Source organism: Hyperolius riggenbachi, chromosome 1 (genome assembly GCF_040937935.1).
Source record: "Hyperolius riggenbachi isolate aHypRig1 chromosome 1, aHypRig1.pri, whole genome shotgun sequence".
Lineage (NCBI taxonomy): Eukaryota > Metazoa > Chordata > Amphibia > Anura > Hyperoliidae > Hyperolius > Hyperolius riggenbachi.
In genome coordinates this window covers 165,783,241-165,810,493 of record NC_090646.1, presented here as the reverse complement: position 1 = coordinate 165,810,493, position 27,253 = coordinate 165,783,241, and the positions used below count along the sequence as shown (strand labels likewise).

Sequence of the window (27,253 nt, the reverse complement as noted above, 5' to 3'; positions counted from 1 at the left end):
TTCAGGTATATTTTATACATTGAGAAACTATCTTAGAAAATGTGTCCAGCTTTACTATATTAAGTAAGGCATGTATTTAGCCCCAGTGGTGCTCTGCTTGCCTCTGTTGGTTTTCATTTCAGGTGCAGCCTTGAGCGCTGTTATTTGACTGTCTGCCTGCTTGATGAAATTTGTATACCATTTATGATTAGCAGCACAAGGAATATTATGTTTTTATTGCTAGACTAGTGTTAGGCCTTCCCCGAGAGGGTCCGTCATCACCGTGGGGAAGTCTATTAGGTAATAATATGTGCACACATTATTTACTTAAGCTAACACCCTCCTCTGCCTGTTTTGAGTGCTAGGTGTGTAATGTCCAGTTCCTGGAGCTCCTCACATCCATGCAGATAGATCATTCAGGTATAACTCCTGTTTAAAAGCGCTGCCATGTCTCCTGCTGTACATATTAAGTTTTTAATTCACCTCATGTTTGAGTCCTTTGCCAACCCACTCAGTCAGTTCGTTTTTCACTTCTTTCTCATAGTTTGCTGCATCACATTTTGTAATACACATCTTGTCCTTTAAGTGTACATTGTTTTCAGGGTCCAGTTCCTTTTCCAAAGAAATGCATATTATCAGAAAATGTATTCTCTAAAACAGTGTTTCTCAACATTTTATTGGTTTGTACCCCTACTAAAACCCTGTACTCACCAAGTACCCCCTAGCATAGTAAACATTATCTCAAGTACCCCTTGACAAATATATATTTAATCCTAGTACATGATACTTGGTTCCTAAACCATTTCCAAGCATTTACTATTGCTTTTAATTAGTTAAAATACAAATCTGGTGTTGTTTAAATAAGATTTATAATTTTCTTAAACTCTAAATTTGTTGTTCTTGGTTAAGTATATCACTCCTGAGTACCCCCTGGAACCATCAGAAGTACCCCCTGGGGTACGCGTACCACACGTTGAGAACCTAGGCTCTAAAACACAAGAAAAATACTTGCAGACACTAACAAGCCTCTCACTGATACAGTCATCAGTCAAAATCAGTCAAAAACTCTTTCACCTTCTTATAATGAAGGGAGTTGCAAGTATCACTTTCATGTGTGCATCAATTTAAAGAGTTCCCCAGCTAAAGCTTGGGTAAAAAATTAGATACTTACCTAAAGCTAGGGGAGACTCTGGATCCTATTGAGGCTTTCCTCCCTGCTGTGTTGTCCCCCGTTGCTGAGCGCAGCCCCCCAGAAGAGTAGCGGCAATGCATTGTCGTTAATCCTATCTGGGCCGCACAGCTCTTCTTTCTGAAATGGGGCCGCACAACCGACCCAGCCCGCCCACACATGCGCAGTAACCCAGAGCCGCAGGCCTGGGTGGGCTCGTGTGGCTACTGTGCGGAACCGCTTTAGGAAGAAGAGTTGCAAGTCCCTGTTGCGGAGGGGGGCCGTGCTCAGCAACAGGGGGCTTTAGATCAGCAAGGGAAGCCTCAACAAGATCCTGAGGCTTCCTTCTATTAAGTTATGTATCCGATTTTGATCCCAAGCTTCGGCTCGGGATCACTTTAACCACTTGAGGACCTAGGGCTTTCTACCCCTTAAGGACCGGCCACTTTTTTTCCATTCAGACCACTGCAGCTTTCACGGTTTATTGCTTGCTCATACAACCTACCACCTAAATGAATTTTGGCTCCTTTTCTTGTCACTAATAAAGCTTTCTTTTGGTGCTATTTGATTGCTCCTGCGATTTTTACTTTTTATTATATTCATCAAAAAAGACATGAATTTTGGCAAAAAAATGATTTTTTTAACTTTCTGTGCTGACAGTTTTCAAATAAAGTAAAATTTCTGTATACATGCAGCGCGAAAAATGTGAACAAACATGTTTTTGATAAAAAAAAACCCATTCAGTGTATATTTATTGGTTTGGGTAAAAGTTATAGCGTTTACAAAAACTATGGTGCAATTTTCCCATTTTCAAGCATCTATGACTTTTCTGACCCCCTGTCATGTTTCATGAGGGGCTAGAATTCCAGGATAGATAAATACCCCCCAAATGACCCCATTTTGGAAAGAAGACATCCCAAAGTATTCACTGAGAGGCATAGTGAGTTCATAGAAGATATTATTTTTTGTCACAAGTAAGCGGAAAATGACACTTTGTGAAAAAAAAAAAAAAAAAAAAAGTTTCCATTTCTTCTAACTTGCGACAAAAAAAAAAATGAAATCTGCCACGGACTCACCATGCCCCTCTCTGAATACCTTGAAGGGTCTACTTTCCAAAATGGGGTCATTTGTGGGGTGTGTTTACTGTCCTGACATTTTGGGGGGTGCTAAATTGTAAGCACCCCTGTAAAGCCTAAAGGTGCTCATTGGACTTTGGACCCCTTAGCGCAGTTAGGCTGCAAAAAAGTGCCACACATGTGGTATTGCCGTACTCAGGAGAAGTAGTATAATGTGTTTTGGGGTGTATTTTTACACATACCCATGCTGGGTGGGAGAAATATCTCTGTAAATGACAATTTGTTAATTTTTTTTTACACACAATTGTCCATTTACAGAGATCTTTCTCCCACTCAGCATGGGTATGTGTAAAAATACACCCCAAAACACATTATACTACTACGAAATTTCTCAAAATGACCAGTGAAATCCTAAAGTGAAGTGACCTAAGTGAAATGACCCCATTTTAGAAAGAAGACACCCCAAGGTATTCCGTTAGGAGTATGGTGAGTTCATAGAAGTTTTTATTTTTTTGTCACAAGTTAGCGGAAATTGATTTTAATTGTTTTTTTTTCACAAAGTGTCATTTTCCGCTAACTTGTGACAAAAAATAAAATCTTCTATGAACTCACCATACTCCTAACGGAATACGTTTGGGTGTCTTCTTTCTAGAATGGGGTCATTTGTGGGGTTCCTATACTGCCCTGGCATTTTAGGGGCCCTAAACCGTGAGGAGTAGTCTTGAAACAAAAATGACCTGTGAAATCCTAAAGGTACTCATTGGACTTTGGGCCCCTTAGCGCAGTTAGGCTGCAAAAAAGTGCCAATCATGTGGTATCACCGTACTCGGGAGATGTAGTATAATGTGTTTTGGGGTGTATTTTTACACATACCCATGCTGGGTGGGAGAAATACCTCTGTAAATGACAATTGTTTGATTTTTTTTTACACACAATTGTCCATTTACAGAGATATTTCTCCCACCCAGCATGGGTATGTGTAAAAATACACCCCAAAACACATTATACTACTTCTCCTGAGTACGGCGATACCACATGTGTGACACTTTTTTGCAGCCTAGGTGCGCTAAGGGGCCCAACGTCCTAATCACAGGTCATTTTGAGGCATTTGTTTTCTAGACTACTCCTCACGGTTTAGGGCCCCTAAAATGCCAGGGCAGTATAGGAACCCCACAAGTGACCCCATTTTAGAAAGAAGACACCCCAAGGTATTCCGTTAGGTGTATGGCGAGTTCATAGAAGATTTTATTTTTTGTCACAAGTTAGTGAAAAATGACACTTTGTGAAAAAAAAACAAAAATCAATTTCCGCTAACTTTTGACAAAAAATAAAATCTTCTATGAACTCGTCATACACCTAACAGAATACATTGGGGTGTCTTTTTTCTAAAATGGGGTCCGTTTCTGGGGTTCCTATACCGCCCTGGCATTTTACGGGCCCAAAACCGTGAGTAGTCTGGAAACCAAATGTCTCAAAATGACTGTTCAGGGGTATAAGCATTTGCAAATTTTGATGACAGGTGGTCTATGAGGGAGCGAATTTTGTGGAACCGGTCATATGCAGGGTGGTCTTTTAGATGACAGGTTGTATTGGGCCTGATCTGATGGATAGAAGTGCTAGGGGGGTGACAGGAGGTGATTGATGGGTGTCTCAGGGGGTGGTTAGAGGGGAAAATAGGTGCAATCAATGCACTGGGGAGGTGATCGGAAGGGTTTCTGAGGGGGATCTGAGGGTTTGGCCGAGTGATCAGGAGCCCACACGGGGCAAATTAGGGCCTGATCTGATGGGTAGGTGTGCTAGGGGGTGACAGGAGGTGATTGATGAGTGTCTCAAGGTGTGATTAGAGGGGGGAATAGATGCAAGCAATGCACTGGCGAGGTGATCAGGGCTGGGGCCTGAGGGCATTCTGAGGGTGTGGGCGGGTGATTGAGTTCCCCTGGGGGCAGATAGGGGTCTAATCTGATAGGTAGCAGTGACAGGGGGTGATTGATGGGTAATTAGTGGGTGTTTAGGGTAGAGAACACTGCCCTTGGGAGGTGATCTGACGTCGGATCTGCGGGCGAACTATTGGTGTGGGTGGGTGATCAGATTGCCCGCAAGGGGCAGGTTAGGGGCTGATTGATGGGTGGCAGTGACAGGGGGTGATTGATGGGTGGCAGTGCCAGGGGGTGATTGATGGGTGGCAGTGACGGGGTGATTGATGGGTGATTGACAGGTGATTGACAGGTGATCAGTGGGTTATTACAGGGAAGAACAGATGTAACTAATGCACTGGCGAATTGATAAGGGGGGGTCTGAGGGCAATCTGAGCGTGTAGGCGGGTGATTGGGTGCCCGCAAGGGGCAGATTAGGGTCTGATCTGATGGGTAACAGTGACAGGTGGTGATAGGGGGTGATTGATGGGTGATTGATGGGTAATTAGTGGGTGTTTAGAGGAGAGAATAGATGTAAACGCTGCGCTTGGGTGGTGATCTGATGTCGGATCTGCGGGCGATCTATTGGTGTGGGTGGGTGATCAGATTGCCCGCAAGGGGCAGGTTAGGGGCTGATTGATGGGTGGCAGTGACAGGGGGTGATTGATGGGTGATTGACAGGTGATTGACAGGTGATTGACAGGTGATCAGGGGGGATAGATGCATACAGTACACAGGGGGAGGGGGGGGGGGGTCTGGGGAGAATCTGAGGGGTGGGGGGTGATCAGGAGGGGGCAGTGGGCAGGGGGGGAGATAAAAAAAAATAGCGTTGACAGATAGTGACAGGGAGTGATTGATGGGTGATTAGGGGGGTGATTGGGTGCAAACATAGGTCTGGGGGGTGGGCAGGGGGGGGTCTGAGGGGTGCTGTGGGCGATCTGGGGCAGGGGGGGAGAAATCAGTGTGCTTGGGTGCAGACTAGGGTGGCTGCAGCCTGCCCTGGTGGTCCCTCGGACACTGGGACCACCAGGGCAGGAGGCAGCCTGTATAATACACTTTGTAAACATTACAAAGTGTATTATACACTTTGTATGCGGCGATCGCGGGGTTAACATCCCGCCGGCGCTTCCGTATAGCCGGCGGGATGTTGCGGCGGGCGAGCGGTGACAGGCGCCGGCAGGGGAACGCGTGACGAATGACGCGATCGCTCCGCCCATGCCCTTAGAAGGATCGCCGCCTCTGTGGGTGAGCCGGTCCTTCAGGGCTCCACTTCCCGGCCGCCCCTGTGCGTTAGGCGGTCGGGAAGTGGTTAAAGAGACACTGAAGTGAAAAAAAATGATGATATTATGATTTGTATGTGTAGCACAGCTAAGAAATAAAACATTAAGATCAGATACATCAGTGTAATTGTTTCCAGTACAGGAAGAGTTGAGAAACTCCAGTTGTTATCTCTATGCAAACAAGCCATTAAGCTCTCCGACTAAGTAAAGGTGGCCATACACTGGCCCGATTCGCGGCCGTTTCGACAGCAGATTCGATCCTGGGATCGAATCTGCTGCCAATCGTTCGCGGTAAATGCACCCGCCGATCTGATTTCCTCCCGAAATCGGATCGGTCCGTCGATCGCGCCGTGCGGGAAATTACCCTCGATCGCCCGCAGATAGGGAGCGCGTCGCTAGCGGCGGCCGATCTGATCAGGTATACATTACCTGATGCTGGCTCCCGGGCATCTTCTCCGCGCTGCACGGCTCTGTTTCCGGCTCCATCCCGGCGCTTCCTGTGTCACTGCAGTGATCAGGAAGTTCAAATAGAGGGCGCTCTATTTGGACTTCCTGGTCACGGAGTGACACAGGAAGCGCCGGGATGGAGCCGGAACAGAGCCGTGCAGCGCGGAGAAGATGACCGGGAGCCAGCATCAGGTAATGTATACGGGGGGGGGGGGGGGGGGGGTGACAGGCGGCAGGAGCAGCTCAGCAGATGGTGAATCGGTTTCAGGCTGAAATCGATTCACAATCTGTTTGCAGTAAAGGCAGCCATACGATCCCTCTCTGATCAGATTCGATCAGATAGGGATCTGTCAGCTGGTCGATCTAATGGCAAATCGACCAGTGTATGGCTACCTTTAGTCGTGGAGAGGGCTGTTATCTGACTTTTATTATCTGAACTGTTCCTGGACTATTTACTTTTCCTCTGCTAGAGGAGAGGTCATTACTTCACAGACTGCTCTGAAAGAATCATTTTGAATGCTGAGTGTTGTGTAATCTGCACATATTATAGAATTATGCAATGTTAGAAAAACACTGTACCTGAAAATAAAAATATGAGAATATTTTCTTTGCTGCTAATCTTCTAGTAATTATTCATAGTACACAACCAATTCACTATATCATATATTTTTTTCGCTTCAGTGTCTTTTTAAGACACTTGGCATAGCCATGCAAAATCATCCCTTTATGTCCTTGTAAAGTTGGCCACACAAAATACAATAAAATTATCTAATTTTACAGCACTTTGATAAAAACAATCGTTGGTACAGATACATGGAAAGTTTTTTTTTTCTTTCATGTGTTCAAATCTGATTTAATTTTCCATTTTTTTCAGATATAATTCAATCAGGAGTGGAAGATTTTTCTGATAAATTATTATGAAAATTAAACTGTGTAGGATAGATTGAAAACTCAAAAAGAATTGCTTGGATACATACATTAGGAAATTGACAATCTTTTTTTTTGTCATAATTGTCAGATTTTTCAAAAGTTACATTCAATCAGAAAAATTGATTCTTGAATTGAAAAGAAATGTGAAAAATTCTATGGTGTGTGGCCACCTTTAAGCTGTGCACACATGAGAACATTTGTGAGCAATACTTTGGGTATTCAAGTATTACAGTCAATTTTTTAAAAGGCAATGACGTTTGCTGTTTTTTCCTCTAGGTCCCCTCAGGTACAAACAAGGGAAGGAAGCTCAGAGAACAGGACCGAAGCAGGGAGGCAGGTGCTACAGCCTGATTTAGAGGAACTATGTGGCTCCTTTAATTAGCCAAGTGTGCATCAACAACCACGTCTTGCATGTAGATCCACGCTAATAGAGATCAATCCTCCACAACACACACTGGGATCTTTGCAGGACCACTAAATATTCACCAACACCTTCAATCATCATTTTCTGTCTGAAGAATTCAGAAGAATTCCATATGGTCTACAGACAAACTAAAATTGGATAGCATAGGCTAGGCAGACCTTCAGAATGGCTGGATATGCTAAAACAGCTTAATCAATAAATGACTATACCCAGGGCCGGTTCAAATAACAATTGGGCCCTAGGGCAAAATTAGCCTGGGGGCCCACCAACAGACACCCCGACCAAAAATTGCCATTAGAGGCCCTTTTTTGCAGCCAAATTTCCCTCCTGGGCCCCTGAGCTGGCTGCTGACCCTCCCCCAATCACCTCCCAACTTAACAGACTTTGCAGAGTCCCTGGGGAGCAACATTTAAGATGGGGGAGGGACACCTTGGTGGCCCCTACAGGCTCTGGGGCCCTGGGGCAATTGCCTATTTTTTCCTATGGTAGCTCCGGCCCTGACTATACCAAGAAATAACAAAAGCCATTTTATTATTATAATATAAAGTAAGCACATACAATTCCTGGGTTGCTAGCCATCAGAAGCTTTGCTGACTACATACGGTACCTATGTTTATGTCTCTATGAGGGCCCACCTGAGGACTCTATAAAGTCACAAATTGTTGGAAAATAGCATGCAAACTAGGATGTGGTCCCACTCTACACTACACCCGCTACTGCACACTGGTGGATCTGCTGGCCACGCATGCGCACAAGGCCTGTTTCTGGCATGAACATAGGGACGCATGCAGCAGAGAGGATGTAGTGATACAGGGATTTTATTATAATAAGCACCAGCTATGCCAGCATCAAACTGTGTAAAGAGCTACAAATTCGTAGAAAAAAACACTTAAAGAATCAAAAAACCCACTTGATGCATTCCAACAACCAATACAAAGATAAAACTCTTATTAAAACCAATTGTGACTATGGGCAACAGCAAATGGGTGTGTGTAGTGTGTATGTACCTGTAGAATTGTGGCATGTGTGTGGTGCGAAAAAGTAAAAAAAAAAAAAAATTCATTTGCACAGCCTCAACTATGTAGACTCTGGTGATGTAAATCTCTTGAGAGCCATTTCACAAGGGAATGTCTAGCTGGAATAATTTCATGACCAAGAGTACAACCAGAGGCTTTGAGCTTTTTTCGCAATGAAAAATATATTTGTAACTGATGCATGTTAATTATAATTTCAATTAAAAACCTGGGTGTATGTTCATGTTAAATAATAATTGAAACTTAAATGAAGCAATCTTTTTTTTTTTCATCATTCTTACGGTTTTCCTGGGCCATTCTGGCCATTCATTCACCATAGCATCATAAAGTTGTAAGGTTTCACGTGGAGAAAATGACAGATCTTTCGGAATTCCATGCTCCTGTATCTAATTCATGAAGGAAAACATGTCAACATCTGTATGAAAAAAGCTAAAATGATATATTTACATGAATTCATAAAATGACAATAGTTAAAACGGTGGGGGTTTAAGTAATACATGTTTTATCAGAATATTCAGATCAGTGCATCCCTATTCTCCTAATCTGAGAAGCTGGGTGATGCAAAGTAGCAGCCTTGTCCAGTGTCCACTACTGATTGCCTCAACACTGTTGCTTTAGACATTTAGATAATGTTACGTTTTTTTACTTGCTTATAGAAATTCGTTTCACACAAAAAAACTAACATTTTAGCATTTTGATTGCTACATTATTAAATGGTTTGTTTAGATCTCTGACTAGATATGAGATTTAAGCGGTGGCGTAGTGGTTAGCTCTCTCGCCTTGCAGCGCTGGGTCCCTGACTCCCTGGTTCGAATCCCAGCCAGGGCACTATCTGCAAAGAGTTTGTATGTTCTCTCCGTGTCTGCGTGGGTTTCCTCCGGGCACTCCGGTTTCCTCCCACATTCCAAAAACATTCAGATAAGTTAATTGGCTCCCCCTAAAAATTGGCCCTAGACTACAGTACTTACACTACATAATATAGACATTTGGCAATGGTAGGGATTAGATTGTGAGCTCCTTTGAGGGACAGTTAGTGACAAGACAATATATATATATATATATATACACTGTACAGCGCTGCGTAATATGTCGGCGCTATATAAATACTAAATAATAATTTAAAGGGAACTAAGCACCATTTTTGGCACCCATGGCATATCAATAGCACATTAAAAACGCATGCTAACAATGTGGCTTATAAATAAAAAAAAATAAATCTTACCTCTTATTTTCACATTTAAAAGTTTAGTGGAGGCTTACCCAACCGCAGAAATTTGAGGCAAATAAGGACTGATGTAATAATTTTATTAGCACATTAGCAGAGAGCAAAACAAATCTTTCATTTGCCAGGGGTTGGGGGAGATAGGTCACTGTCCTTCAAAGAGTTTAGAGAAGTCACACATGCTATCTTCACTCCTGCCCCTGGATATATAGGGACAGCTAGAAGGGGAGGAGGGAACATGGCAGCTCCTATAGGCATTTGGAGGCTGCCATTTTTTAACAGTACAAGTTGCCCAACATCCTGCAGACCTCTTTGGCTGCAGTAGTGTTTGAACAAGCATGCAGCAAATCTAGTCAGACTTCAGTCAGAGCACCTGATCTGCATGTTCAGGGTTTATTGCTAAGAGTATCAAAAACAGAGTATCGACAGGACAACCAGATAATCTGCATTATTTAAAAGGAAACAAATTTGGCAGTCTCCATATCCCTCTCAGTTCAAGGTGTGCTTTAATTTACTGTACAAATCTACACATCCCATTGCTATATTGTCATGCAAGACAATCATTTTTTATGCACTTACTTGTTCTATTGTTAATGCAGCACATGGGTGGTAATGATGGAAGGCAATTTTATCCTTTTCTGCAGTACACACATATTTTTCTAGGTCGTTGTACCTCTTGTCATGCAGAACTAAAATGTAGATAAAATAGCTATTTGATATCACAAACAAAAAATAATAAATTCAGGAGTCTGACATTTATGCACAGATACATACCTAGTCGAACACGATAAGACTTTGTTCCTTCTGTAGGTGTACTCTTTTTAGTTCTCTTCTGAGACACTGTTTTTTCTTCTGCTTCATCATGTAGTTTCCAATACTTCCTCGTACACTGCAGCCACCTTCAAAATGTAATGATATGCAGCAATTTTTCAGGACACAATCATAATAAAAGTAGCTATACAGCCTACAGGCAGTCCCCTACCTTACAAACAGGTTCCAATTAGGGGCTTGGTTCACTAAACTCAGCAGTGTTCCCCAACCCTGTCCTCAAGGCCCACCAACAGTACACGTTTTGTGGAAATCCACACAGGTAGTTAATCAGCTCTGCTGAGATACTAATTACCCCACCTGTGCATGTTTGTGGTTTTCTGCAAAACATGTACTGTTGGTGGGCCTTGAGGACAGGGTTGGGGAACTCTGCACTAAAGCATCCTAACACAGTTAGCACGCCTAAAAGCTTTGCATGTGCAAACTAGGGTTCTAACTAGTTTGCATGGGTAAAGCTGTTACTGATCGCGCGCTATTTGGTGCACACGAAACGTCGCACCGTCCGCGTGCACAGTACGCTTATCAGGCTAGTTTGCACGCGAACGGTGCGATGTTTCACGCGCACCGCGCAGCACTAAGCTTTGCGCATTATTATTATTATTATTTTTTATTTATATAGCGCCAACATATTCCGCAGCGCTTTACAAAGCACAATGAGACGACAAGGGGAACATAGATACAACTAACAAATTGTAAAACAGAGTTCCAAGCAGCACAAGTAATGTGGCAAAAACAGTAAACATTAGGAGGAGGACCCTGCCCTTGCGAGCTTACAATCTAGTGGGTAGTGGGGGACACATTAGGTAAGGGGGTGGTGGATGGATGAGGCAGTGACCCTTTGCCTCTGATTACATTGTGTCAAATAAGTAAATAAGGGCTATAGAATGTTATAACCTTGTCTGAAAAGGTGTGTTTAAAGACTGCGTTTGAAGATGTCCAGGTTTGGAACATGACGTACAGGCTGTGGAAGAGAGTTCCAGATAAGAGATGATGCTCGTGTAAAGTCTTGGATGCGAGCATGAGAGGAGGTGATAAGCTTAGAGGCCAGGAGAATTTCTTGGGAGGAGCGGAGGTTGCGGGAGGGACAATATCTTGAGATTAGTGATGAGATGTATAGAGGGCACAACTCATGGAGGGCTTTGTATGTTAGAGTCAGGAGTTTGAACTGGATCCTCTGGGTAATGAGTAACCAGTGGAGAGAACGGCACAGTGGGGCTGCATTGGAAGAGCGTGTGGAGAGGTGAATGAGGCGGTCCGCTGAATTTAGAAGGGATTGGAGAGGTGCTAGCCTTTTTTGTGGTAGCCCACAGAGCAGGGTGTTGCAGTAGTCTAGGCGGGGATGATTAAGGCATGTACAAGCATCTTGGTGGCCTCTTGTGTGAGGAAGGGATGGATACGGAATATATTTTTGAGCTGGAAATAGCAGGTGGTGGTTAATGAGGCAATGTGAGGTTTAAAGGAGAGCTCAGAGTCGAGTATAACTCCCAAGCAGCGGGCCTTAGTGGTTGAGGCTATTGGGGTGTTGTCTACCGTTATGGTTGCAATTGGTGGGGGTGTAGATAGCGATTGTGGAAAAATCACAATTTCCGTTTTATTCATGTTGAGTTTGAGGAAGCGGGAGGACATAAAAGCAGAAACGGCGCGTAGACAGTCGGGAACTCTAGATAGTAGTGATGCCAGATCAGGAGCTGAGAGATAGATTTGGATGTCATCCGCATAGAGGTGATACTGGAAGCCAAAAGAGTTAATTAGTTGTCCCAGGCCATGAGTGTAGACTGAGAAAAGAAGTGGCCCAAGAACAGAGCCTTGAGGAACGCCAACAGACAGTGGGCGTGGGGAGGAATTGGTGTTAGAGAAGGACACAGTGTAAAAGCGTCCAGAGAGATAAGAGGAGATCCAGGAATGTGCTTGTCCCTTGATTCCTAAAGATGACAGTGTATGCAGAAGCAGAGCATGATCAACCGTGTCAAAGGCAGAGGAAAGGTCAAGGAGTATTAGAATGGAGAACTGGCCTTTGGATTTAGCTACCAGTAGGTCATTAGCAACTTTTGTGAGGACAGTTTCGGTGGAATGGTGTGTGCGGAATCCAGATTGAAAGTGGTCAAGTAAGGAGTTGGTAGAGAGAAAGGCAGACAATTCTGAATGGATGTGACGTTCCAGCAGTTTAGAAGCAAAGGGGAGGAGTGAGACAGGCCGGTAATTGGATAGAGAAGTTGGATCAAGAGAGGGTTTTTTGATAAGTGGTGTGATAATAGCTTGTTTGAATAAGGAAGGAAAAGTGCCAGTGGAGATAGAAAGATTGAATAGAGTTGTTAGATCGGGATTAAGGGAGGAAGAAAGCTGGGGGATTAGATGGGAGAGAATGGGGTCCAGGGCACAGGTAGTGAGATGAGCTTTGGAAACTAGTGAGAAAAGACACTGTTCAGTGAGTGTGGTAAAAGATATTAGAGTGGGAGGGTGGTCTTGTGGATCGGGGGGAAGGCAGTTAGTAGTGGGCGAGGATGCAGGCGGACAGAAGGAATCTACAGGTGATGGTTGAGCAGGTAAAAGTGGTTGCGTGTTGAAGCTATTACATATTGCATCAATCTTGCCTGTAAAGTATGATGCAAAGTCGTCAGCTGACAGACATGTGGTAGGGGGAGGAGGTGGGGGATGAATTAGAGAGTTAAAGGTGTTAAACAATTGTTTTGGGTTATGGGACTGTGAGGAAATGAGCGAGGAGAAATAAGACTGCTTAGCAGAGGTGAGGGCATCCCTGAGCTCCTGCATAGTTTGTTTGTAGTGGCGGAAGTCCTCTATAGCAGTGCTCTTTCTCCAGCACCTTTCTGCCACCCTGGAGCACCTTTTCAGCTGTTTGATTTGTTCAGTGAGCTAGGGCTGCCTGTTAGTTTGGCGGGGGCGGGTGGTGGCGAGTGGGGCAGCTGAATTTATGGCAGAGGAGACTACACTAAATAAGTAACTGGATGCTGCCTCTGGGTCAGTGTAGGATGACAGAGTACTAAGAGGTTGCAAGGCTTCAGTCAGGGTATTCAGATCCAGGTGTAGTGTTGGAGGAGTTGATGGTAGAGAAGAATTGATTGAGAAGGTAAGAAGGTTGTGGTCTGAGAGGGGAAGTGGAGTGTTATGGAAGCTTGAAATAGAACAGAGGCGGGTAAAGACAAGGTCGAGAGTGTGGCCGTCTTTGTGGGTGGAAGTGGAGGACCATTGGGCGAGGTCAAATGAGGAGGTGAGAGAGTGCAGTTTGGTGGCAGTAGGGCAGTTAGTGTCGATGGGTATATTAAAATCTCCAATGATGATAGAGGGTATATCAGTGGAGAGGAACTGGAGAAGCCATGCTGAAAAGTGATCAATGAAAGTAGAGGCTGGACCGGGCGGGCGGTAGATAACAGCAATCTGAATGTGGTATGGAGAGTAGAGGCGGACAGCATGAACTTCAAAGGATGAGAGTGAGAGTGCGGGCAGAGGTGTGAGTGGCTTAAAGGAGCAGTATTCAGAGAGGAGGATCCCCACCCCACCTCCCTGTTTGTGGCCAGGTCTAGGGGCATGACTAAATTTTAGTCCACCATGTGTTAGAGCAGCTGGAGACACTGTGTCTGGTGGAGTTAGCCATGTCTCAGTGAGTCCCAGAAAGGTGAAAGTGTTGAGGTAAAGATGTCATGAATGAAGGCCAGTTTATTACAGACTGAGCGGGAGTTCCATAGAGCCCCAGATATGGGAAGGGGAGAGCTAGGAAGTAGGGGGATGTCAATAAGGTTGTAGGTGTTCGGGGAGGGGAGGTGGTGGGGTTTGTTCAGGGCCGGATTTACCATAAGGCACACTAGGCACGTGCCTATAGGCGCCTGATTGTGCAAGGGCGGGTTTTAAATAGTCCCCTTCTTAGTTAGGAACCTAAAAATGTGTTCCTCCACGACAGCGCCGCTCGCCCCGCCCACTTACATCACGATCCGGCGGCTGCAACTACATTGACAGCCAGGCTGAGGGCGGTGAGTCACTCACTTACAGTCTGTCCCTTCCCTTTCTTCCCGCCCCCCGCCGTATTCATGCCTGCACGCAGCGCTGCAACTTGCTAGTGAGCAACAGCTGCGTGCATAGGCACTGACTCATGGGGAGCGGGCAGCGTGCTTGTCAGCCTCTCTTGCCGCTATCTGCTCGGCTGGGACTGGGAGAAACTGTGGGTGGCCAGGGCTGAGCAGGCTTCCCTTACCTCCTGTGAAATCAGCCTGCCTGTGCTAAGAGAACTCGAACGGAGGTAGGCAAAAATCCCTGCTCTGCCCCCCTCTCCTGTTCACAACAGCAGCCAGCCCGCATGTGTAATTCGCGTGACACTGATTGAGACAGGCAGGGAGGGGGGCGGACGAAGCAGCCCTGTCAGATAGCCCTGTCCTGTATAGGCTGCAGCTCCACCCCGTGTGTATGCTGTTGGGACTTGAGGGCCACGCAGAATCTGATCTTTCCCCTATGATCTGTGACAGGAGGGGGAAGGGGTCAGGCCGGGGGGGCTGCAGATGCATAGCTTTCTCCTCGGATTGATTCCTGCTGCTTGGCTCCAGCCTGACAAAGAGTGTCACCTGGCTGCATCATTTGAATGGTACTTTTCCTCCTGTTAGCTAGATGATTGAATGAGGGAGTGAAGGTTTTGTTTTATGTGTGTGCATGAGGGGAGTATGTTTTCAGTGAGTGTGATCTGTGTGTGTGAGAGTGGTCTGTGTGTGTGAGAGTGATCTATGAAGTGATCTGTGTGTGTAAGTGTGATCTGTGTGTGTTAGTGAGCATGTGATCTTTGTGTGTGTGTGATCTCTAGGTTAGTGAGCGTGTGATATTTGTGTGTTTGTGTGTGTGTGATCTCTGTGTGTTTGTGACTCTGTGCGCTTGTGTGTGTGATCTCATGTGTTAGTGAGTGTGTGTGATCTGTTTGTGTGTGTGTAGTGTACGTAATCAAAAGGCACCTAAAAATGTGGGTGCCCTGGCAAGCTGATAGTAAAATATAGGTACATTTACCAATATTTTACTATTAAAGTGTAAAGAAGGATTGTAAAATATTGGTATTACATACCAATATTTTACTATAGCTCCACCTACCACTACTTTCACACAAAACCCACCCCTCTGACGCCCAACCATCCCACACTGCACAGACACCTTACTGACACCTAATACTTACCACCCATTCCGCACAAACACCCTACCTGATGCCTAACTGCCCCCACACACACACAAACACCCTACCTGACACCTAACAACCACGCCCACGCCACCAATCGCCACAGAAAAAGAAAATAACGTAATTTTTCGGGCGCCACCATAGGCCCATTGAAATAGTGTCATTGAGGAGTAAATAGATCCCCCATTAAATATTGGGTACTGGACTGCTAGGATGCTTATTAACAGGCACCGAGGGCGCCCAAATTTCCACTCTGCCGCCATTTCAATGTCTTGCATAGTTTTATTTTGTAACAAAAGGGGGTGTGGCTTAAGGTGTGGCCTGTGCTGTGGGGGCGGAGTTTAGGGCGCCAGATCTTCTGTGCCTATAGGCTCCACAGCTCTAAATCCGGCCCTGGGTTTGTTATTGGTGGAATGAGTTGTAGTCTGAGTAGTGTGAGGTCTAGGAGTGGGCCCTGGGTTTGGTGATATGTCCCCAGAAGCCAGGAGTAGTAGTAGGCAGAGCAGAGAGATGTGGGGGTGAGTCTTGTGTGTATGAAAGTTAGGTTTAGTGAGAGCAGAGGAGGGTTAGTTTGAGCAGAGAAATAGGAATAGTTCATGGCTAGAGAGAAGGGGAGACGATAGCAGAGAGGGAGCAATGTGTATGGTGTTGCTGGCAGTAGGAGGATGAAGTGCCATGTGGATTTTCAGGAGCAGAAGGCAAAATAAAGTGGTTGAGAGAAACATCTTATACATTCTGAAGTGCTATATAGGGAGATCGATAGCTGACAGCAGGAGGATGGGGTATGTTTAGATACAGGAATTGCAGAAACAAGCAAGCATATGGTGAAGCAGATAAAAAACAGTTAATTAGCAAACCATGTAACCGAAGTGCAGAGTCTCCTGGCAGTTCCCTCTGTTCCCTTCTGGTTCAATTCTGGTCTAATTTGGGTCTTTTGCTGTGCACTTCAAATCATGCACTTAAAATTAATGCACATCTGACTACAGTCATATCTGACTTAGAAACTAGATTAAATAGACAGCAGAGGGGATGGAGATGAGTGCTGGAATGAGGATCAGGTGTGAATGGTCAGGCATGGGCTGTGGGAGGCTGGGTCAGTCTACAGACATGCAAATTATGGCTAATTAATTAAGTACACATTGCGCATGCAACCTTTTGCGCGCATATTAGAGCAAGCAAAGGCACTTTGCACGTGCTAAGGGGCTTTTCACTGGCGTGCTAACACTTAGCACGCTGTAGTGAATCAAGCCCTATGTGTAAGTTGAATTTTGTTTGTAAGTTGAGTCCTGTGTTAAACATGGTGAAATACGGATAAATGATTTATGCTGGCTATACACAGATAGATTTCCACCTACTGTTTGAAAATGATTGATTCCTTACCATACATCACACATTCCAGCAGGCAATCTATTGAAAATCGATTAAGCTGCCGAGATGCACTGTTCAATGCAGTGCAAAGCTATAGGCCATCGATCTGCCAATGCTCTTGGCCTGCCCGCAATTGTTTTAGATTTTCCACCCTCTCTGATCGATACTTTCGATTGATTTTTAGTCAAAATCTATCAAAAATCAATCTGCATTTTGGGGAATCGATTCCCAGCAGATGAATCAAATCTGTAAGTAATCGATAGAGAAAATTGATGAGTGCATGGGTGCCTTTATTTTCAGGCAAATCTGGATTTGGACATATAGGGCTAGATTCACTAACCGGCGCTAAGTGTTAGCACCGGAGTGAAATACCACTTAGTGCCCCATAAGTAGCTTTGCGCGCACTAACAGCCACGCAAAGCTACATCGCGCACAGCACCACGCATAGCGCACACAGTGCGGTGCACCGATAATAGTGCGTGGTGCGACGATAACTTCGCACCCGCTATGCTGTAAATGGTGCGCTGAAAACAACCAGCGCATTGATGCGCCGTTCCGGGTGCCCTCGATGCACCGCTTTTGGTGCACCATTTACAGCATAGCGGGTGCAACTTTGTTGTCGCACCGCGCATTATTTTCAGCGCACCGCACTGCGCGCTCTATGCGCGGTTCTGTGCGCAATGTGTGGGCGCAAACCACCTAACGCCCTGGTTTGCGCCCACAAAATAATAAGGCTCAGTAGCCAGCTTAGCGCCGGTTAGTGAATCAGGGTCATAGTATAAACTATGTATTTTGTATAATATTTTTGGTTGTTTTCAATGTACTTTTAAAGTGTTTTAAACTATTTATAATAGTATAATAGTTTATACAATACTGTAATGTTTAACAATAATATACAGTTAAAAAAATTGCGGAATGATTTATGTGGGGATGACCACACAGATACTTAAAATGCGCATCTCTGCGCATAAGTCAGCTATCCGCTCGGGCACATCTGAACAAGCGGTTGCTAGCCATTTTTCTGCCTGTCGCCATAATGTTAGCCAGTTGAGGGTCCAGGTGATTGACTCTGTCCCCCCACCACGCAGGGGGGGGTGATAGGGTCAAATTATTATTGAGACGGGAGTTGTTTTGGATTAGGAAGCTGGATGCCCTTGGTCCAGGGGGTCTTAACCGGGAGTGCGAGTTGGGTCCATGTGTTTATAGATAGATGTCTTGTTGTTTATTGTTTGGTCTGGACGCCTGGAGTCTTCTTTTTGGGTTGGTTCTGTTTTCTTTTTTTCCCGATCCTTCCCGACCTGCGGCCACAATTGGTGGCCGCCGGTCGGGGGGAGAGGAGTTTATAGCATAACTTATTATTTGTTTTGAAAAAAATATATTTATTGACTATGTTGATTTGTTGGCTGTCCTGGACTGGCCGCCGCTGATATGTGGCCGCCAGTCCGGGCTGGCCTTCAAAGCATATATTTTTTGATTTTTTGCCTGTTTCTTTCCCGAGTGGCCGCCAGGGATGGACGCCAGTCGGGACAGAATTGGTAATTTTGTTCTCGCTAGCCCAGACTGGCCGCCGCAATTAAGACGGACGCCAGTCTGGGTGGATGAGATGTGGTTTATATTTATTTTTATTGTGACGTTCGGTGTCTGGCCGCCGCTGTGGGTGGCCGTCAGACACCTAGCGTGAGTTTTGTCATTTTTCCCTTTTTATATTTTTTTCAGATTTCTCTTATTATATATTATATATTGTTGACACTCATTCCTATTAGGGTTAGGAGCATGTACATTTTTCAATCGGTAAAGATCAATTTTATGCGTAACCGGTATAGGCGATTGGATTGAAACGTCTATGGTTTAGACGATTTTTTGCTTCCGGGTGTTTACGCGTACGTTTTTACGCATACGCATTAATTTTAACCATATGCGGATATCCAATGCGGATTTCCGCGTGGTCATAGTATTGGAATATGGTTTTTACGCGTACGTTTTTATGCATATGCATTGAACGCAACCACATGCGGATTTTCAATGCGGATTTCCGCATGACGGTTGAATGACGTTTTTTCCATTTAGAACATGCTCTACCCCCATTGGTCGGCCCTCTAGCGGCCATTTTAAAATGATTGGAGTGTATAAATAGATGTAGTTCCCCATCAGGTCCTCCACCAGATGGGAGGGCCTGCAAGCAGGAACTTAACCTAATTGGTTGATGACAGGGCGTCCAGACCATTTTGATTGGCTCCCTAGTGGAGCAAGGACTATTTAAGGCTGATTGTGTCTTATGTATTCAGAGGGCTTGTCAGCTTGAGAAAGAGAGGAGTCGCCTCTCGAAACGTCGCACTCGCACAGACTTGCCCTTTTTGTCTTTTTGATGCCTTAAATAAATAAAAGAGCTTATAATACACTTGAAGACGGTGCTGGGTCTCTTCTCTTGGAGTTATTGTATAATTTGTACATGAAGACAAATTTATATCTCTGAAATGTAACTTGTTTGTAAGTAGAGGACTGTCTGTACACAGATCAACTTTTAGCTATAGATTTTCTTCATATACACTTTGATCTGCCAGTGATCTATCAAACTAATGCTTGTTGATTAATCGTAAATCCATTTCAGACATGAGAGCCATAGTAAAATGTCACCAGGCGTGGAGGAGGCTTCTTCCTAAGTAGGTGGCAAGGAAACCTCAGGCAAAGTTTTTTGCTGCATCAAACAGATCAAAGCAAGCAGAGCAGCGATTTGATCTACAGTTTTATCAGTCAGATTTATGCTGCAATTCAGTTGCCTACCTGTCCTTTTCAATACAGAGGGACCAGCTGCCCACCTGAAGAATCTCACTGTCTCTCAGCGACAGACTCCGGAGGTTGAAGTCCTGAGGTAGGCATGTCACTGGGGCTGCTTTATTGCCTGCCACTATCACGTTTCTACATGCTAGCACTTACTATATATTCATTTCACATATTTATTTGTCCCCAATGAATTTAGAGCCTGCAAAGCAGTATACATGTCCAGTGTGTTGACAAAGGGAGAAAAGACTTACCGGTATCCCAAATTCTGGTACCCAGGAGGAAGTGTGGTTAATTAGACAGTTTAGGGGAAGATATGTTGGGATCTGTGAGTTCACTAAGTAAGAACACTCCTAGTTATAATCCACCAAAAGTAGAATAAATATAAGGGAAGATTACTACTTCCTTATGAACTCCCTTAAAGAGAGACTGAAGTCTCATAAAATTTTACGTTTTTATTTTAAAAATCTCTTTTACATCATTGCCCTACCTAAAACGCTGCATCCCCGCAGCTGCGCGCTAACTAAATCCCCCCAAACTCCCCGGGGCACACTGCGGGAGCGCTTCCGTGAGAGGCAGAGCTTTCGGCTGCAGCTCTGCCTCTACACGCGGATCGCCGCCTCTCCCCTGCCCCTCCCCTGTCTTCCTTCACTGAGAGGGGCAGGGGAGGGGCGGAGATACGCGCTGATAGACGCGAATGGAGGCAGTGCTGCGGCTGAAAGCTCTGCCTCCTCCAGCAGCAAAATCCACGACCAAGAAAGTTGTGGATTTTGCAGGGGAGAGTTAGGGGGGATTTAGTTAGAGTTCAGCCACGGAGATGCAGCGTTTTAGGTAGGGCAATGATGATAAAGAGATTTTTAAAATAAAAACATGAATTTTATGAGACTTCAAAGTCTCTTTAAAGCGTTACAGGGAAAACACTTTGACACCATAACTAACAAAAAGATTTTAAAAAGTACCTTCGTGTAGCAAGATTATTTACCCTTTCATGATTCTTCAGTAATAACCCTTCAATAATTAATGGTTCCATGCATTATAATGCTAACCACGGCTCCAGTTTGCTTTTTTGATTAGATAATTGCCCATATATAGCTTTGCTATTGCTGCTGATAGACTCATGCAAAGGTGTTTTATTGAAAGGGGTGAGCAATGGTGCAAATGTGCAGTGTAAGTTTATGTGGGGGAGGGGGGGGGAGTATTCTTGTTAGAAGCTTACAAAAATAACCCCTCTCAGAGTGTGTTTTTGCTTTTAGTCCTTAGAGGAAAACTGGACATCTAGGACTCCCTTTATAAAATGGTGGCTCCAGGTTCCACCTTAGCCCCACCCCCTCCCTTCATACTGGCTAATTACCCACACTTCCTCCTGGGAACTGAAATGGGGTGAGACCCATGAATATACACTAGGCAACAAGTTTACTTTCCATTGCAAGGTAACATCAGCATATAAACCATGAGAGCTGGTACTGCTCAGGGTGCACATTTCCACGCTCATGGACTCCCTGGTGAAATACAGCTTGCATGGGAACAGGGGCGTTTCACCAACTGACTTAAGAGGAAAAACCTATTGCACCTCTTGACGCTTTTGTGACAAAACTTTAACTTAACATTTTGCAAAAACTACAATTTTACTTAACCTCCCTGGCGGTAAGCCCGACCTCAGGTCGGGCTATGCCGCGCAGGAGGATTTCTCAGGTCCTGCTGGGCCGATTTGCATAATTAGTTTTCTTGGTACACGCAGCTAGCACTTTGCTAGCTGCGTGTACAAGCCGATCCGAGCCGATTCGCCGCTACTCGCCGCCCCCCTCCAGACCCCTTGCGCAGCCTGGCCTATCAGTGCTAGGCAGTGCTGAGGGGTGGATCGGGACTCCCGATGACGTCATGACTTCGATGCCGATCGTCGCCATGGCGACGGGGGAAGCCAAACAGGAAATCCCGTTCTGAATGGGATTTCCTGTTTGCGCTGATCGCTGGAGGCAATCGGAGGGGGTGGGGGGATGCCGCTGCACAGCGGCTATCATGTAGCTAGCGCTGGGCTAGTTACATGAATAAAAAAAAAAATTAAAGTGCTGCGCTGCCCCCTGGCAGTTTTAATAGACCACCAGGGTGGTTAAATTGTTACATGTTTCCATGGTGATATTAGCATGTCTGGGTGCTCAGCAAATAATTCAAGAAGAAAACCAAGATGGCCTTTTATGCTGTAATTGAGATTTTATTGAGACTTCAATGTCGTTTAATTTAACTTGAAGGAAAAACCTTGATTTTCCTATGGGCAAATTTCAAAGCTTAAAGCTGATCCTACCAGGTTGAAATAACGTCAATCAAAGGTCCAATGGGTGGCAAAAAAAAAACAAAGCAAAACATACCGGGTAACAATAATTATATTTGTGTACACAGCTTTACATCTACAGTATTTATACAGAAATGTACAAATCCCTTAGCACACTGCAAATATTAATATTTACTCAGTTAAATGTTCCGGATTGCTAATGGTTGCAGATAAAGCCAAAAATGGGCAGCGAATCATGGCCAGTAAATGCTCCCAGACTTCTGCTCCAATCTCTCCCCCCAAGCAGTGCACCTAGAGTTCAAAATAAAACATTACAATAATATTATGAAAAGCAATCGTCTTGTTAGTGTGGCTGGATAGTATAATGGTTAAGGGCCCTGCGTCTGACATAATCTTGTTGCATGTGGTCCGGTATTAGTCAATCCAAAGACATAACAACAAAAGTTGTTTGGGTGATACCTTTAATGACTAATAGTACACGATTTCTTTGCAAGCTTTTGAAACTTTAAGTTTCTTCTTTAGGCATGTTTCAGAACTGGGTATGGTTCTGATCCAGTTATGAAACATGCCTGAAGAAGAAACTTAAAGTTTCGAAAGCTTGCAAAGAAATCTTGTACAGTTAGTCATTACAGGTATTACCTAAACAACTTTTGTTGTTATGTCTTCATCTGACATAATCTTGGTTCTTCCTATTCAGATCAAATCTCAGCTCTTCCTATGGTTCATGGGCAAGACTCCCTAACACCACTACTGCCTACTGAGTGTGCTTAAGTGGCTGCAGCTCTGGTGCTTTGAGTCCGACAAGAGAAAATTGCTAGACAAATACTGCAATTATTATTACAGCAAAGTCCCAAGTATCCGACACCGACAGAGATCTCCTTATGCTGGTTATATGTGCTGGCCCCTCCCCCCATGCAGAATAAAATACTCTCTAGTCTAGTGACATCTTCTAGCGTTCCTGTAGCTCCTGGTGGCTTTCTGCTGTCCTCCGTGTACAGCTCCGGGCATATCACCTGATCCGCGTTGGGTTACGTGACACCCTGGGAGCTGAGCACGGACACCAGAAAGCCGCTAGGAGCTACAGGAAGGCTAGAAGACAGTGTTGGAGGCTTGGTGAGTATTTTGAGACCTACACTTCCCCCCCCCCCCCCCCCAAAAAAAAAAAACAACCCAAAGCACTGTCCTCTCAGGCATGCCGGTTAGTTGAGACTTTTGCTTGCTTGTATTGTGAATAATGGGGACTTTGCTGTATTATTACTATTAAAGTGCTTCTAAATTGTTTTTTCTTCCTGCTAACATGCCTTTATTTTTCATATAACTCAACTGTGCTACAGAAACACCCATGTATTATTTTTTTCTTCCTTGCTAGTCAACACCCAGGTGTTTACACTCAATAACATGAAAGAGCTAAGACAGAGCAAGAGCCCACTTAATGAACCATGCTCCATTGTGAAAGCCAAGGAATCATCAAGGAAGATCATCAGAGTCCAACACAAGGCAAAACAATCCTGTTGGCCCACAAATACTGTTTGCAGAGTTGTTTTGATTGACAATCATACAGCTACATCAAAGTTAGCACAGTTTTGCTTTAGTTATATGCATTCAGGGATAACAAATGCAGCATATTACTGTATTTCGCGCCATATAAGACGGTCCGGAATATAAGATGCACCCAGGTTTAGAGGGCAAAAACCAGGGGAAAAAAATATATGTACTAAACCTGGTGCGTCCATATTCCAGGAGAGTCTTGTACATGTTATCCCCCAAATGGTACTCCTGTGTGCCACATCTGTCCTACTGTGTGCCCCATCTGTCCTACATCTGTCCTGCTGTGTGCCCCATGTGTCCGAATGTGTGCCCCATGTGTCCGAATGTGTGCCCCATGTGTCCTAATGTGTGCCCCTTCTCCCCATGTGTCCTCCTGTGTCCTGTCTCCCTCATGTCATTCGTCACGTCATTCTGTGCCCCCCCACCTACACGTGCCTCAGCATTTGCCCTCTAATCACCTCCTGCCGCCCGTGTGCGACTCTCCCGGTCCCACCTGCGTGTCTCTGATATCCCAGCGTGTCTCCGATATCCCTATTGTATGTATTTCCCCCCTCAGTGTCTGCAGCATCAGCGGCTTACCAGATCCACGCCGCCGCGAGAACTGCAGACACCCGGCATCTCCATACGCTTCCTCTATTGTGCGCTTGTACTAATGACGTCATCAGTACAAGTGCACAATAGAGGAAGCGTATGGAGTCGCACACGGGGGGCAGGAGGTGATTAGAGGGCAAAGGCTGAGGCATGGGGTAGTCTAACGCTGCGGGCACACAGGCAGGGAATCCCCAACATGGTGGCGGGTCGTCGGTTCGGATCGGCAGGCGTTTGCAAGTTGGGGATTCCCTGCCTTTGCTGTATAAGACGCAGGGACTTTTTCTCCCCATTTTTGGGGGAGAAAAAGTGTGTCTTATACGGCGCCAAATACGGTATATATCAAGGCATAAGCACATAGTAACATGAAGAAATGAGAAAACAAGAACATTAGGAAAATGCAGAACATGCAACAATACAGTGGGATGCGAAAGTTTGGGCAACATTGTTAATAGTAACAATTTTCCTGTGTAAATTGTTGGTTGTTATGATAAAAAATGTCAGTTGAATATATCATATAGGAGACACACAGTGATATTTGAGAAGTGAAATGAAGTTTACTGCATTTACAGAAAGTGCGCAATAATTGTTTAAATAAAATTAGGCAGGTGCATAAATTTGATTCCAAAACCTTTAGAACTAATTATTGGACCTCAAATTGGCTTGGTAAGCTCAGTGACCCCTGACCCACATACACAGGTGAATCCAATTATGAGAAAGAGTATTTAAGGGGGTCAATTGTAAGTTTCCTTCCTCTTTTAATTTTCTCTGAAGAGAAGAAACATGGGGGTCTCAAAACAACTCTCAAATGACCTGAAGACAAAGATTGTTCACCATCATGGTTTAGGGGAAGGGTACAGAAACCTGTCTCAGAGATTTCAGCTGTCGGTTTCCACAGTTAGGAACATACTGAGGAAATGGAAGACCACAGGCTCAGTTCAAGTTAAGGCTTGAAGTGGCAGACCTAGAAAAATCTCAGATAAACAGAAGCGATGAATGGAGAGAACAGTCAGAGTCAACCCACAGACCAGCACCAAAGACGTACAACACCATCTTGCTGCAGATGGAGTCACTGTGCATCGTTCAACTATTCAGCGCACTTGACACAAGGAGATGCTGTATGCAGAGGAAGCCTTTTCTCCACCCACAGCACAAACAGGGCCGCTTGAGGTATGCTAAAGCACATTTGGACAAGCCAGCTTCATTTTGGAATAAGGTGCTGTAGACTGAACAAACTAAAATTCAGTTATTTGGGCATAACAAGCGGCGTTATGCATGGAGGAAAAACAACACAGCATTTCAAGAAAAACACCTGCTACCTACAGTTAAATATGGTGGTAGCTCCATCATGCTGTGGGGCTGTGTGGCCACTGCAGGGACCTGGAATCTTGTCAAAGTTGAGGGATGCATGGACTCTACTCAGTATCAGCAGATTCTGGAGACTAATGTCCAGGAATCAGTGACAAAGCTGAAGCTGCGCTGGGGCTGGATCTTTCATCAAAGACAACGACCCTAAACACTGCTCAAAATCCACTAAGGCATTCATGCAGAGGAACAAGTACAACTTTCTGGAATGGCCATCTCAGTCTCCAGACCTGAATATAATTGAAAATCTGTGGTGTGAGTTAAAGAGAGCTGTCCATGCTCGGAAGCCATAGACCTGAATGAACTAGAGATGTTTTGTAAAGAGGAATGGTCCAAAATACCTTCAACCAGAATCCAGACTCTCATTGGAACCTACAGGAAAGGTTTGCAGGCTGTCATTTCTGCAAAAGGAGGATCTACTAAATATTGATTTCAATTTTTTTGTGGTGCCCAAAGTTATGCACCTGCCTAATTTTGTTTAAACAATTATTCCACACTTTCTGTAAATCCAAAAAACTTCATTTCACTTCTCAAATATCACTGTGTGTGTCTCCTATATGATATATTTAACTGACTTTTTTTATCGTAACAACCAACAATTTATACAGGAAAATCATGACGATTATTAATATTTATCATATTTTCCTATAATTCTGAATTACTGGTACTGAAGCCGTTTCCAGTAGTACAAAACTTAGTAAATATATATATATATTACTGACCAAAAGTTTGGACACACCTTCTCATTCAGAGTTTTCTCTATTTTCATGACTATGAACATTGTAGATTCACACTGAAGGTATCCAAACTATGAATTAACACATGTGGAAGTATAGTACATAACCAAGAAGTGTGAAACAACTGAAAATATGTCATAAACTAGGTTTTTCAAAGTAGCCACATTTTGCTTTGATTACTGCTTTTCACACTCTTGGCATTCTCTTGATGAGCTTCAAGAGGTAGTCACCTGAAATGGTCTTCCAACAGTCTTGAAGGAGTACCCAGAGATGCTTAGCACTTGTTGGCCCTTTTGCCTTCACTCTGCGGTCCAGCTCACCCCAAACCATCTTGATTGGGTTCAGGTCTGGTGACTGTGAAGGCTAGGTCATCTGGCGCAGCACCCCATCACTCTCCATCCTGGTCAAATAGCCCTTACACAGACTGGAGGTGTGTTTGGGGTAATTGTCCTGTTGAAAAATAAATGATGGTCCAACTAAATGCAAACCGGATGGAATAGCATGCCGCTGCAAGATGCTGTGGTAGCCATGCTGGTTCAGTATGCCTTCAATTCTGAATAAATCCCCAACCGTGTCACCAGCAAAGCACCCCCACACCATCACACCTTCTCCTCCATGCTTTACGGTGGGAACCAGGCATGTAGGGTCCATCCGTTCACCTTTTCTGCATCGCACAAGGACACGGTGGTTGGAACCAAAGATCTCAAATTTGGACTCATCAGACCAAAGCACAGATTTCCACGGGTCTAATGTCCACTCCATTCCTTGTGTTCTTTAGCCCAAACAAGTCTCTTCTGCTTGTTGCCTGTCCTTAGCTGTGGTTTCCTAGCAGATATTCTACCATGAAGGCCTGATTCACACAGTCTCCTTTTAACAGTTGTTCTAAAGATGTGTCTGCTGCTAGAACTCTGTGTGGCAGTGACCTGGTCTCTACTCTGAGCTGCTGTTAACCTGCGATTTCTGAGACTGGTGACTCGGATTAACTTATCCTCCGCAGCAGAGGTGACTCTTGGTCTTCCTTTCCTGGGGCGGTCCGCATGTGAGCCAGTTTCTTTGTAGCTTTTGATGGTTTTTGAGACTGCACTTGGGGACACTTTCAAAGTTTTCCCAATTTTTCATA

At 44.6% G+C, this 27,253-nt stretch overlaps 1 protein-coding gene across 1 annotated transcript in view; it reads right to left on the bottom strand.

The window, feature by feature from the left end:
* LOC137563181 (probable ATP-dependent RNA helicase DDX60) overlaps nucleotides 1-27,253 on the bottom strand; it is a 231,692-nt gene that overhangs the window by 92,097 nt on the left and 112,342 nt on the right. Inside the window, exons 19-23 of the mRNA XM_068275363.1 lie at nucleotides 22,071-22,186; nucleotides 10,248-10,372; nucleotides 10,053-10,162; nucleotides 8,533-8,637; nucleotides 463-630 (exon numbers count right to left, since the gene is read on the bottom strand). Of these exons, the coding sequence (XP_068131464.1) occupies nucleotides 463-630; nucleotides 8,533-8,637; nucleotides 10,053-10,162; nucleotides 10,248-10,372; nucleotides 22,071-22,186 (624 nt within the window). The remainder of the gene's footprint in view (nucleotides 1-462; nucleotides 631-8,532; nucleotides 8,638-10,052; nucleotides 10,163-10,247; nucleotides 10,373-22,070; nucleotides 22,187-27,253) is intronic.